This window comes from Saccopteryx leptura, chromosome 2 (genome assembly GCF_036850995.1).
Source record: "Saccopteryx leptura isolate mSacLep1 chromosome 2, mSacLep1_pri_phased_curated, whole genome shotgun sequence".
In the NCBI taxonomy this organism is placed as follows: domain Eukaryota; kingdom Metazoa; phylum Chordata; class Mammalia; order Chiroptera; family Emballonuridae; genus Saccopteryx; species Saccopteryx leptura.
This window is the reverse complement of record NC_089504.1, coordinates 140,353,282-140,366,237: the sequence shown is the minus strand read 5'-3', so window position 1 is coordinate 140,366,237 and position 12,956 is coordinate 140,353,282. Positions and strand designations below refer to the sequence as shown.

The window sequence follows — 12,956 nt, the reverse complement described above, 5'->3', positions numbered from 1 at the left end:
CAGAGCCCCCGTCCCATCAGACTTAACACCCCAGACCCCGGGCCAGTCCCAGTCTCTCTCTGAGATGTATATCCCTCCTCTTCCCCACGGATGTACAGTCAAGAAGTCTGGGGAGAGGGTCCTGGCTGTCCCTGGGCTTTGCAGAGGGGAGGGCCCGGGAGGAGAGACAGGGCGGGGGTGGGGGAGGCAGGGCTGGGCCCGTCCTCCCGCTGCCCCAGACAAATCTCCCCCAAAGCCCCGGTGCAGTGCAGAGGGGCGGAGTGCGGGAGGAATGGGAAAGAGGAGTCTAGAGGAAGTCTGGGGATGCCGCCGAACGGTGAGACAAGACATCGCCCCAGAAGCAAAGCCAGAAAATGTGCCAGGGTCCCGCAGAGCCGCGGGAGATTCTGAACTTAATGTCGACAGAACCGGAGGCAAAGCAGGGCATGAGGAGAGGGGCAGGCCAGGGTAAGGAAGGGTTAGTGCTCAAATGAGAAGGGGGCGACAGCCAGAAACTGAGAGGAGCGGTTTAGGAAGGAGGGTGCCGGCCAGGCTCTGGTGACAGAGCAGGTGCGCTGCGCCCGGAGAAGAGATGGCGGGCCAGTGGCCCGGCTGGAAGGGCGCAGGCGCCTGGCCAGGGCTTCACCTTGGGGCTGCAGACTCAGCCCGTGGCATTGGTGGCAGAGCACAGAGAGTGGATGCGGCAGCAGCTGCCGTGGTGACTGCGACTCTCCATAGGGCGGGGCGAGTGCATGTGACCCCGATGAGTCAGGAGCCGCAGGCCGAGGAGCATGTAGGAGCGCAGGTGGGGGTAAGGGGGCAATGAGGGTGTGTGTGGGGGGGGGGGGGGAGAAAGTGATGGGGGAGGGACTAGAGGTGACGCAGACTGCCTTCCCCACCACCCACGCAGGCTCCAGGCACAACCTTACTGAGTAATCAGACCTGTGGCCCACCACAGTCAGGGAAGCCCGCCCGTGACAGACTCGGTATTTCCCAAACACAGGCACAAGCATATCAGAATGTCTCTTTATTGGAACACAGCTGTTCCTAACACCCCAACCAACCTCTGCAGTCCCCTTGCAGCCAACTCTTATCACCATCCCTTTGGCCCATCCGGGCTTGGCTCCTACCAGACCTGCCTTAAGGATGACTGCTGCTAAGTTCCAGGCAGAGCCCCGGCCCACCCACCCGCTGCCCAGGTGCCCAGGTGCCCACACAGAGCCTGGGCGGCAGGCTGTGATGAATCCCCAGGTCTGAGGCAAGAGAAGGCATCCTCTGTCTCCGGATGAGGGTGTGCATGTGGTGGTCCTTGCTAATGGAGTCTTCTCAGGTCTTGGGGCCAGTGTCTTCGATCCCCTGGAGGAAGAAGACAGAAGTAAACTCTCTGGGCCCTACTGCATTCCCAGTGCTGCCTCTGCCTCCATTTGAAGTGCCCAGCTGCTACACGTTTCTGGGCTCAGCTCCTCAGACTCTTTCTGCCTCACCCTGCCTCCTTTCTTCCCCCCACCCCTGTGACCTGTTATTTTTAGCTTCAGATTTTTAGTGTGGCTCTCCCTCTTGCCTCCTCTCCTGGGCCTAGCTGCATTCCTCATAGGCACCAACCACCTCTCTCCCAGCACTACCACCTTGCCCCAGACCTGGCCTTGCCAGCTGATCTTCACTCTAGGTCAGGTATGGTTGGCCACTCCACACCAATATCTCTGCCTGCCACCCCAATTCTGTCCATTTATCCTTCTGACTTCCTAATGTACCTCCTAAGTCTTTTCTCAGCTCTTCCTAGATCCTCCTGGTTCTAACTGCTCACTCTGAGTCACGCCCTGACGTCTAACCCTGAGTTCTCCAAGGGTTCTCCTTGTCGCATCCTTCCTGACCCACCTTTTCCCAGAGCACCTTCTCTCCCCCTCTATATGCCAGGCCCTTGGCCTCCTCTTTCTGCCTTCTGCCAACTTCCTTACTATCCTTGAAGGTGAGAAGAACTGTAGCTACAATGGCTGGTCCAGCTCCGAGTCATGCTGAGGCTCAGCTTCCTGCTCTGGCTCCTGCTCCTCCTTCAGCCTCTGAAGACGAATCTCACTGGCCTCAGCCCGATCCTCCTCCTCGTACAACTCCTTGTCCAGACGTTTCAGTTGTGCCATCTGAACCAGAGCCTCCTGGCGGTAGTCGTGGTCCTCTGCACACGGGTTGTCCAGCAGCACCAGGGCTCGAAGCTTAGGCAGGTCCCGGAGCTGGGCGAGCTCCCGCAGGTCAGTGATCCTATTGCCCCTGTCAGTGCAATTAGAAGGGGTTCGCTGGGGAATAATGGGTTTTGGAAGCTAGCTGTCAGGAATTGGGCCTCGGGGGGAATCTCCCATGGGCTCCAGTTTCCCTAGAAACACCACCTATGTGGATGGGCTTGCCAAGCATTGCCAGATTTGCTGCAGAGGGTGCTGTCCAGATCTATTCCTGTCCTGCTTCTGCTCTTCAAGGAACCCCTAAGTGCCATCCTCTATTCTGTAATGTGTCACATTTGTCCTTTTGGAGCAGCAACACTAATCACAACCCTGTCTTATTGTTGGTGAACAGGAGGGAAATCTCCCTTGCAGCGACAGACTTCTGTGTCAGTGATGCCTAATCGGAGGTTAGAAGATAGGACTTGGACCAGTGCAGAAGAAACTGGGATTGAAGGCCAAAATGGTGGGTACTATGTTGGTGCTTCCCACTGGCAGGAACCTACATGAAGAAATAGGCTGGGGCTTTCCAGCCTGAAAAACAAGCTCAACTCCTAATATGCCTCACTGTACAGTATTCTGTGTTTGTTTTCATGTTCTTGCCTCAAGGCTTTATGAAATGAGGTTTAAATGTTTCCACCTTATCTCACTGAAGATGATGAACCTCAGACTGTGTTTCTTGCAGGGAGTGCTACATGCACTTTGTGTTCTACTGTCTTGTGCTTTGCGAGACGTTTAACATCTTTGGCCCCAGAGGCGCTTCCTACTCAATGAGACAACATGTCTCCGCTATGCTTGCTTCCAACCTTCCCAACTGAATAGCCACTGAGAAGTGTCCCTATCCCTGTCTAGGCTATGAACTGGAAAACAGAAGCCCCATCTACCGGACCAGACCAACATGGCAGAGCTGATTAGCAAGAGACTGCTCCATGAATCAGGGCAGGAGTTGGGGTTCAAGGTGCAAGATTATGTTTCCATTGCTAATCTTGACTAAGGAGGCCTTGTTGGCTAAGGAGGCAGTTTCCTTACATCTTTGCTTAATGAAACCCATAAAATCCTCCATCAGACGAGTTGCTGAAAGAAAATCTCCCCAATCACCAGTGCTTTTCTATCTAGAGATTTCCTTTCAAATATTCTTCTCTGCTCTCATCTAAGCGCAGATTGTGTTTTATATCAGTAAGGGGGCCTTAGAGTTGGGGCTCAGGAGAAGAGAGGCAGGAAATGGGAAATAGAATTGGGCCCAGAAGATGAAGAAGCAGAGTACAAAGTTATATGGGATCGGGCCCAAAAATAAAACAAGCCAGGCTGAGTCCCTTGAGAACAGGGACCATTTCTAATTCCTTCAGATGTTCAAGGCTGTGATTGAATGTGTAAGGATTCAGGGGTCTCAGGCTACAAAGGTCTTAGTGTTGCAATTAGGACTAAATGCAAAAGAAAGTAAGGAAAGGAGGAATGAGGATCAGGATAGAGGTTAAGGGTGACTCTGGGAGTGGGCTAGGAATGGGGGTGGGGTGGGGTTGAGCCAGGGAAGAACACAGGGTCAAAAGCTGCTCCTGGTCAGGGGCAGGAGCAAGGTGAGGCCTGGAGAGGTGCACACCTCAGGTTGAGGTACTGCAGTGATTTCATTTCCTTGGAGAAGCCACTCAGAGTTGCAATCTGGTTGTCTCGAAGATGCAAGGTAGAGAGATTCACTAGGTTCTCCAAACCTTCCACCTTCTTCAGCAGGTTCTGGGCCTAGACTCCGGGATACAGTAGATACATTCATTGGGAGAAGGAAGAGAAATAGGGAAGGAATACAAGTCAGAGAAAGATGCAGCAAAAGAAGAGATCTACGAGGTAGAGAGGCAGGGCTGCAGGAGAGGGGTGGACAGGATTAGAGATTGGTAACGAGAGGAAAGAAATCCAGGAGAAGTTGCCATTCCAGAGAAAGGTCAGCAGTAACCCCCTACTGACTGCTTATCCCACCAAAGCCACCTCTGATTAAGGAGGCAATGCTTCAACCCACCCCCAGTTCTAAGAGAACCCTATTGTACTGAGGAGAAATGACTTCAGTACCATCCTGGAACGAGAAAGCTCAAGAGTCTAAATAACTAAACATTTAAATGGACTCCTCAGCCTGTGGTTTGCGCCTCAGCTATGGTACATTATGCTTCTACCTGTATCAAAACAAACCGTTTCTGCATTATTATCAGCTCTGCTAGGTGGTCAACACCTTGTCTGCTTTAACTTTGTATTACGGCAGCATCTGGCATCAAATAAGGACTCAGTAAAGAATACCAATTATCATTTTGGTGATACAGTTAGTAGTTGAGCCCACTAGAAGCCAGGCATCCTGGCCCCCACGACAGTGCCCTCTTTCCTGCCCAACCACCATCTGACCCAGTGAGCTACCAGGAAGAGGTTCTTCAGCTGAGGAAGGTTGATGCCCAGTGTGCTTTCCAGCTGGTTCCCTCGAAGCTCCAGTGTGTGCAGGCTGATCAGCTTTTGGGGGTCCAGACCTGTTGCCATGCGGATGTGGTTCCCTGAAGAGCAGAGGGTGTCAAGAGCTCAAAGGGCTACTATTAAACGCTCAGCAGGGCAGAGCCTGAATTTGGGGAGCCTCTGCATTTTGTTCCCCTCTAATGCCAGGTGGATATGAGGAGAGACAGGTCCAGACTTAACATGTCAGGGGCCCTGGGGCAAGCGGTCTGGTGGTCCAGGGTCTGAAGGACTTGTCCATCCAGCAGTTCACAGGTTAACTCCCTCTCCTGCCTCTACTCTTTGCTCAGTGTCAGCTTTTCAGTGATGCTTTTCCTAACTAACATGTTTGAAAGTGCCACCTGTGTTCCCCCCCCCAATTCCTTTTATCCTATTTTTTTCCATAGCACATATCACCTTTTAACTTACTGTATGAGTTTACTTACTATATTTACTATGTTCATTGTCTGTACCTCTTATCTAGATTGTAAGCTCATGAGAATAGGGACTTCCTTTGTTCAGTATTTTATCTCCCATACATAGAACTGCCATAATGAATTGTAGTGTGTCTAAATGAATGAATGAATGCAAACTGCTGTGTAACACAGAAAGGACCACAGGGCCCACTTCTGCTGGCCCCAGCTAGGATGGAAAGAATCTGTGCAGCCCCTCCTAAGGACCCACCTTTGAGATTCAGGATGCCCAGGTGAGGGTGAGAGATGCCCTCGGTGTCAGTGATCTGGTTATAGGCAAAACTGGCAATCTGCAGGTAAGGAAGTTCATTCAGCTGGGCACTCCGCAGCTGGTTGCCATCAGCCTTAAGCCAGAGCAGGTGGGTGAGGGAATTGAGCGGGGACAGGTCTGTCAGGTGGTTTTCAGAAATATCGACATAGCGCAGGTGGATGTAGGAACTCAGCAAGGAGATGTCTGTCAGATCTCTAGGAAATGGCAGAGGACACAGTTAAGATTAAGAATCCAGCAAGGATTGGCAGAGGTGCTAAAGTAGAGGATAGCATGGAGATGGCTTATAATGGGGAGAAGAATGGGTGACCTATGGGAGGGGTGAGGGAGAGAAGGCAGGTGAGTTAATAGTGGGCAAGGACCTCGTGTCTGTGAAGGGATGAGACCTACACTCTGAATGACAAGTGCGGGAGTCCAGTAGGAATCCCCACATACCCTCTCACAGCCTCCAATCCCTGGGCCAGCCCTGACGCAGGGAGTCTCAGGGCTCCTGAAAAGTGAGTTCTATCTTTCCCTCACACTGGCCCAAGATGAGAGAGATCCAAACTCTCAACCAAAACACCTGCCCAGGAATGAAGGTGGGAAAGGAGCTTAGGCTCTACAACCCTAGTCCACTTCCACTCCCCGCCCCCCAAACTCACCTGTTTTTAACCTCCAGTTTGGCATAAGCATGCGCCAGTCCATGGCCGGTCTTACAGAGCAAAGAAAGTCCTTCCTTCATCACGTCCATCGTGAGGGGGGTGGGTATCCACTACAGGAGGAAGTGGAGTCAGGCATCCCTCTGCAGCCCAACCCTGTCCTTAGCCCACCATCCCTCCGCGACCATGCTCTCACTTCCTCAAAGAAGTCTTCCTCCTCTTTCTCATCCTCCCACTTGTCTGTGTCCTTCTCATCATCTTCCCTTTCCTCCTCTTCATCATCCTGGTCTGGCTCAAACTCATCCAGCTCTGCTTCATCCGACATGTTTCTTCACTGCTGAAGTCTCTGGAGTCTGATGGGGCTGAGTCCTCGTCCTGAGAAAGAAGTCTCCTCAGCCTCTGCCAACCCTCAGCTCCCTCACCTCCAGTGACGGGGGTATCACCCTCCCCATCACCCCATCTCTTCCCAGTTATGCTTCTTTCCTCACCCCGATGAACATCTCATTTTACCTCCCACCCTCCTCTTCACACTTCCCACCAAGGACCCCTCTCTTTCCAGGATGCCTTTCCAGACCCCTGAGACCTTTCCCGCCCTGCACAGTGGCTCCAACTCTCCTCCAGAAGCTCAGATTCCCCGCTTCCTGGATGCCCCTCTCCCCAGTTCTTCCCATCTCCACTTGAAGCAACATCCTGCCCTGCTGGGTAGCTCAGTTGGTTGTCTAGATACACCAAGGTTGCAGTTCAATCTCCAGTAGGTGCACATACAAGAATTAACCAATGAATGCATAAATGGGACAAGAAGTCCGTGTTTTTCTCTGTCCTTTCTTCTCTCTCTCTTTAAAATCAATAAATAAAAATAAAAAAAATTAAATAAACCTACATCCTCCTCCAGTCTCCCTTACCGATGCCTCCCCTTTCCTTTCATTGCTACCCCACCCCCACTTCACTCATTTCTTCTAACTCTCCCATCCTGCTTAGCCCCATGTCCCCGTCCCCTCAGGGACACCGGCCTGACGCAGTCTCCAATCCTCCTTGGCAGAAGGACACACTCTGCTTCTGTTCAATTACAAGCAATTCTGGGGAGGGTCCTGGCCCAGAGAGTGAAGGATTATTTTAGAAGAGGGCAAAGGAGGAAGGAGGCCTTGTGCAGTGTTGTCATGGCAACAGAGGGCAAGGCACTTCATTTGGACAGTTGACAACCGTTGAAAGAAAGCTGGCAGTTGACAACCGTTGAGAGAAGAGCTTAGACTAACTGAACTGGATCAAGTCGTTGGCAAATTACCAAACCGACTTTCTCAAACTCAGGAACTAGATGAGGGGCCTTAATAGGCCGAGGGCTTAAAACTGTGCATGGGGCTTAGGACTTTGGAGAGGGGAGTGAGGGAGCAGAGCTGCCCATCACATCACCTTAAAGGAACTGGACATACTCAAAGCAAAATATTGTGAATTCAAAAAGAACCTCAACCCCTGAAGCAAAAGTTGGAGAACAAGGAGCAAAAATATCAAGATAACTGGTCTGGTGCCCGCCCCACTCCCCACCCAGCCCCTACCCCAGGTCCCATGGATTCGTTATTTTCAGGGAGTCCTTAGGATAGAAGAAGCCCAGACCCAAAGTAGCTTATTCTTTTGACTTTTGAAAATTTATTGATTTGAGAGAAAGAGAGAGAGAAAGAGACATCGATTAGTTGTTCCACTTTCTTATGCCTGCCTTGGTGGACTCTCCTATGTGCCCTGGCACCTGTGACCTTGGCATACAGGAATGATGCTCTCACAGCTGAGCACCCAGCCAGGGCCCAGGCCCAGCGGGGGGACTCAGCAGGCTCACACCGGTTCCACACAACTAATACCTAATTTTTTGTTGAGTCTGGTGAAACAATTGTTAAAATGGCACTTGTAATCAGACTAGGTATGCTTTGTTTGAGTGTTTGAGCTGTGGAAAAGTGCCTGTATTTATTACTGCACATCCTACACTGACCCTAGTATAATGACTCATAAACTAGATTAAAAAAACCCACCACAGTAAGAAACAATAAAGCAGTGTATATTCTATAGTTAGGTTTTATGTCTACGTTTATCTAACTAGAGACCAAATTGTCTAAAAATATCCAATACAAGACACTAATTATATTACTAGTGTTGCGTAAAATGCATAGGAAACGTGAGCCATTGAGATGGCTGAAGGATGGATTCAGCAGAGCTCTCCAACACAAGCAGCAGTTGCCACATCATGCGCTGACTTTTGCGTTTTGAGAAGTAAATATGTTGCTTGATAAGGAATATGCAAGTAGCAACAGACATAAAATGACATAAATGCCATAACTATATATTTAGGGCCACAGTGTGCAATAATTATGGATATAATGTGTGTAGGTGCACACCACATCTTTTCATTTCACATTTTATTCATTTTATTATTTTAATTTCCTTTTTGTCCAGTGATGATATTTGTCTGTTCATTGTTTACTAGTAAGTGTCTAATATGAATACTATGCTTAAGACTTTTGTTTTGTCTCTTTTAATTACAGCACAGAATGCCTTTTACTGCCATTCATTACTCCATTAGCCAAATCCATTTACTGTGTAGTATGTGCAGCTGCCCATCAATATCAGTATCCCTGAAAAGAATTCTGGCATCCCCCATATGTGTTTTTGCAGCTCACTCAGAAGAGCAAGGATATAGCCCAAATCTTTAGTATTCAGCCCTAAGTATATGCCATGAGACTTAAGGAAATTTAGGTTTGTTTAAGAACACTAGGAAATGTATTTGTAAAATTTGTTTTCAAATTGGAAAGGACATGTTTTTATAAAAATATTTAACTTAAATGCTGTATGTGAAAGGATACTTAAATTCTTTTTACTTATGTGAAAGCAAAATTTTAGATGATTTGCAGCTTTAGGAAGGAATTGTCATTCTGTCAGCCATCAAGTTCCAGACCCAGAGTTACTTCTGTCGCTCGCTCTCGCCACTGTACCCCCAACATGTGCAAGCACAGCTTACATCAAACCTGTCACGTCTCTGTACAGTTCCCTACTGTTTTCTGCTACTTTAGTTTGGACCTTAACACTCTGCTTATTAACTGAACAATCCGGCTTCCAGATTTTTCCTCCTTCTTCAGTCCATTCTGCAAAGTGATACCTAATCTCCAGAATGCTTCTGATTATCCTAAGGCAACCCATTTCTTTTTCCTCTCTGCAGTCTCAGCTCTTCATCTCCATTTCCGCCCTGCAATTTAGACCTGCTCTTTTCTCATCATCTCTTTCTTGCCCATGACCCTGCCCTGTTCTCCAGGACTAGAACAGTGGCTTTCTTCTCTCTGTGCTCTCACTCCTCCTGGCTCTCAAGGCTTGCTTCCTTTGGGAGAACACCCCCCTGACTCTCATGGGCTTAGAGCACCTTCCCACTTTTTTCACTGAATAACATAGTTTTTAGCTCTTATTTCCACAGTATGAGAGGCAAAACACTCAAGTGGTTTGGGTGATTTAGCCTAGCTCTCCAAAAGACAGAAATTTGCTACAACAACGGGGATAGAAAAAAGTATAGCTAGAACCCAGAATAGGTTCTAGTCCATCCATGTCCATTAAATGGAATAAAAAGCAATATTATAGAGGCAGGAAGTTACAAGGTTGCTGGTTTGATCCCTGTTAGAGGCATATACTGGAAAAGATCGAGGTACCTTTCTTTCTCTCCCTTTCTCTCGCTCTAAAATCAATAAAATAAACATTTAAAAAATCCAACTGCAACAATCAATAGAAAGCAAACCAAACGAAACCAAACATAAAGAAACCACCCAGTCTCTCATAATACTTTTTATTCTTCATGTGCTTAATTTTAGAAAAAATTACATCTCTAATAATTCTTTTGAGATGTACCTGTAACTAATTAAGTCTTGAATTCTCTTATTTTTTCTATTTATCAACAAAATACAGAAAAATGTAAGTATGGGAAATTTTTCAAAATTTATTTTTTGGGGTAACTTTCTATTTTGCTATTATTTCAATTGTACTGAAAATTTACTAGAGCAGTACCAGAAACTTCTGTATGATTTTTTACCCAGAATATTTACTTTGAGCAGATATTAACTTTGTTTTATGTGCTTTATCATTTTCTCCCCAACTGTATCCTTCTCATCTCCCGTCTCATATTTTAGTTGGGTTTTTTTTTTTTTTTTTCTGAAGGATCAAAGAGGAAATTGGAAACATTATTGGAGACATTGTACCACTTTTTCTCTAAATGCCTGATTGTGTGTTTCCTAATAAGGATGCTCTTTTACATAACCATAAATAACCTGATGATCAAATTCAGGAAACTTCACAATGATACAACGATATTTATTTAATCCATACTTCATTTTCAAGTATCAACAGGGGTTTCATTAATGTACTAAAGTTATTCCCCCACCCCATTTTACATTTTAATAAAGAATCACATGTTGAATTTAGTTGTCTCTATTTTACTCTTTTTACTTCTTCAACCTGTCATTGTCTTTGCTTGCCTTACATTGTTTTAAATAAACTTTATGGCCCTGGCTGGTTGACTCAGTGGTAGAGCGTCGGCCTGGCGTGAGGAAGTCCCGGGTTCGATTCTCGGCCAGGGCACACAGGAGAAGCACCCATCTGCTTCTCCACCCCTCCCCCTCTCCTTCCTCTCTGTCTCTCTCTTCCCCTTCTGCAGCCAAGGCTCCATTGGAGCAAAAGATGGCCCGGGCGCTGGGGATGGCTCCTTGGCCTCCATCCCAGGCGCTAGAGTGGCTCTGATTGCGACAGAGCAACGCCCCGGATGGGCAGAGCATCGCCCCCTGGTGGGCGTGCTGGGTGGATCCCGGTCAGGCACATGCAGGAGTCTGTCTGACTGCCTCCCCGTTTCCAGCTTCAGAAAAATACAAAAATAAATAAATAAATAAATAAATAAAAAATAAACTTTATATTTTAGAAAGCTTTAGATTTATAGAAAAATTACAAAGGTAGTAGAGTTCTTCATTATCCAGTTTCCCCTAACAGTACCTTCTTACATTACAATGGTACATTTGTCACAACTAGGAAACCAGCATTGAAACATTATAAATTAACTAAACTTTAGACATTATTTGAATTTCACCTGTATTTCCACTAATGTCATTTCTTTTGTTTGTTTCAGAATTCAGTTCAGAATATCACATTACATTTAGTTATCCTGTCTCCCTGTCTCCATTTAGCTATCCTGACAGTTTCTCAGACTTTCCATGCTTTGTTTGACCCTGACAGTTTTGAGAGGTACTCAGATATTTTGTAGAATGTACTTCTATTTGGGATTGTCAGATGTTTTCCTCATGATTAGATTGGAGTTGTGGGTTTGGAGGGGAAGGCCACAAAAGTGAAATGCCTTCTTAGTACATCCTTTCAGGGCTAATGACATAAATAGGATTATCACTTGTGATGTTGATCTTGATTTCTGGCCAAAGTAGGTTGCCAAATTAAGATTGCAGCACATGATGGCGTATTTACTGTTTTGTAGTATAGGCAGTTCTTTTAAAATATATTTTGGAACTATAATTAGAGATGCATACAGTATTGATGTCATATCTCTTCCTAATTAAGTGAACCTTTTGTTATTACACAGTATCTATTTTTTCCTTTTTTTTTTTTTTTTAATTGAGAGGTGGGGAGACAGAAAGACTCCCGCATATGCCCCATGGGGATTCACCCGGTAAGCTCCTACCTGGGGATGCTCAGCTCATCAGGGGCCACTGCTCTGTTGCTCCGCAACCGAGCTATTTTAGCACCTGAGCTGGAAGCCATAGAGCCGTCTTCAACGCCCAGAGGCAGCTAGAACCATTTGAGCCATGGCTGTGAGGGAGGAAGTTGGGGGGGTGTGTGTGTGCAGAAGCAAATAGTCGCTTCTCCTGTGTGTGTGCCCTTACCGGGAACTGGGACTTCCACACGCCTTATGGAGTCTCTATCGCAGAGCCAACCAGCCAGAGCCACACAGTAACTATTTCTAGCAATCTTTAAATTAAAAATCTGTGTTTACTATTAAAGTATGTGCAGTATACAAGCTAAGAATCCAAATGTTGTAAAATTGTCTCAGGTTTGAAATTATAGGCATTAAAAATGGAGAGTATGGGCCTTTCCATTCTCTGCTTTGAATAAGTTAGAAGGTGGGGCTAGTAGGAGCCAATCAAAGATTGAATTCTCAATCTTCACTGTGCTCCAGCCAATCCCAGGCCTTGGAGCCACAGCCCTCAGGCAAGGCCATTTGTTAACTGCTTGCTTGGTAGCCATTACTGCCCCAGCCTCTTGAAACTGTCAGAGGTTATGGCAGTTGAGATGGGCTGCTGGTGGGGGGGATCCTATCCAAGTCCAGTCGTGTGCCTGAGTGGAGGATGTTAGGTTGATGCACTATTTCCACTTCAGTCTTGCGACACTACTATCCTAAAAATCTCGTATCTGGGTTTCCTGCATGTGCACCACATATAATTAGCAATTCGCGATTCATCCTCAGAATTATCCCGCAACTGTGACCACCGACGCGCCCCTCCAATCGTTCCTCCATTAGCGCATGGGAGATGGCAGAAATAGGGGCTGAGCATTTGGATGGGATGGAGACTGTCGAGCAGAAACCTGTGGAGCAGGAGCCCGTGGAGCAGAAACCCGTGGAGCGGGGGCCAGTGGAGCAGAAACCCGTGGAGCGGGAGCTCGTGGAGCAGAAATCTGTGGAGCAGGAGCCCGTGGAGCAGAAATCTGTGGAGCAGGAGCCTGTGGAGCAGGAGCCCGTGGAGCAGGAGCCCAGTGGAGGACGTAGGGAGAAACAGAGCCTGGTCTTGGTGACCGAAACTAAGCTTCTTGTTATTATTCTAGCATCTTTTCTTGGTCCCAGTCTGCACCCTCATCATTTTGTATATATATACATATACATATATAATCCATAACATGACCTTTAAATACAGCTTCCCTCCAC

General features: G+C 47.4%; 1 protein-coding gene across 1 annotated transcript; it reads right to left on the bottom strand.

The window, feature by feature from the left end:
- Positions 1–458: 458 nt before the first annotated feature.
- On the bottom strand, positions 459–6,460 carry LOC136391569 (leucine-rich repeat-containing protein 23-like). The gene is made up of 7 exons (XM_066363308.1): positions 6,219–6,460; positions 6,026–6,135; positions 5,328–5,581; positions 4,578–4,708; positions 3,784–3,920; positions 1,966–2,241; positions 459–1,335 (listed from the first exon to the last, which is right to left on the bottom strand). Exons 1-7 carry the CDS (start codon positions 6,345–6,347, stop codon positions 459–461), a joined length of 1,914 nt encoding a protein of 637 aa, XP_066219405.1. The 5' UTR covers positions 6,348–6,460.
- Positions 6,461–12,956: the final 6,496 nt, after the last annotated feature.

Coding starts and splice junctions, on each gene's coding strand:
- LOC136391569 (XM_066363308.1), bottom strand. CDS start 6,347: ATGTCGGATGAAGCAGAGCTGGATGAGTTTGAGCCAGACCAGGATGAT. Junction 6,136..6,218: donor AGGAAGACTTCTTTGAGGAA/GTGAGAGCATGG, acceptor TTCCTCCTGTAG/TGGATACCCACCCCCCTCAC. Junction 1,336..1,965: donor TCGGAGCTGGACCAGCCATT/GTAGCTACAGTT, acceptor TTCTTCCTCCAG/GGGATCGAAGACACTGGCCC.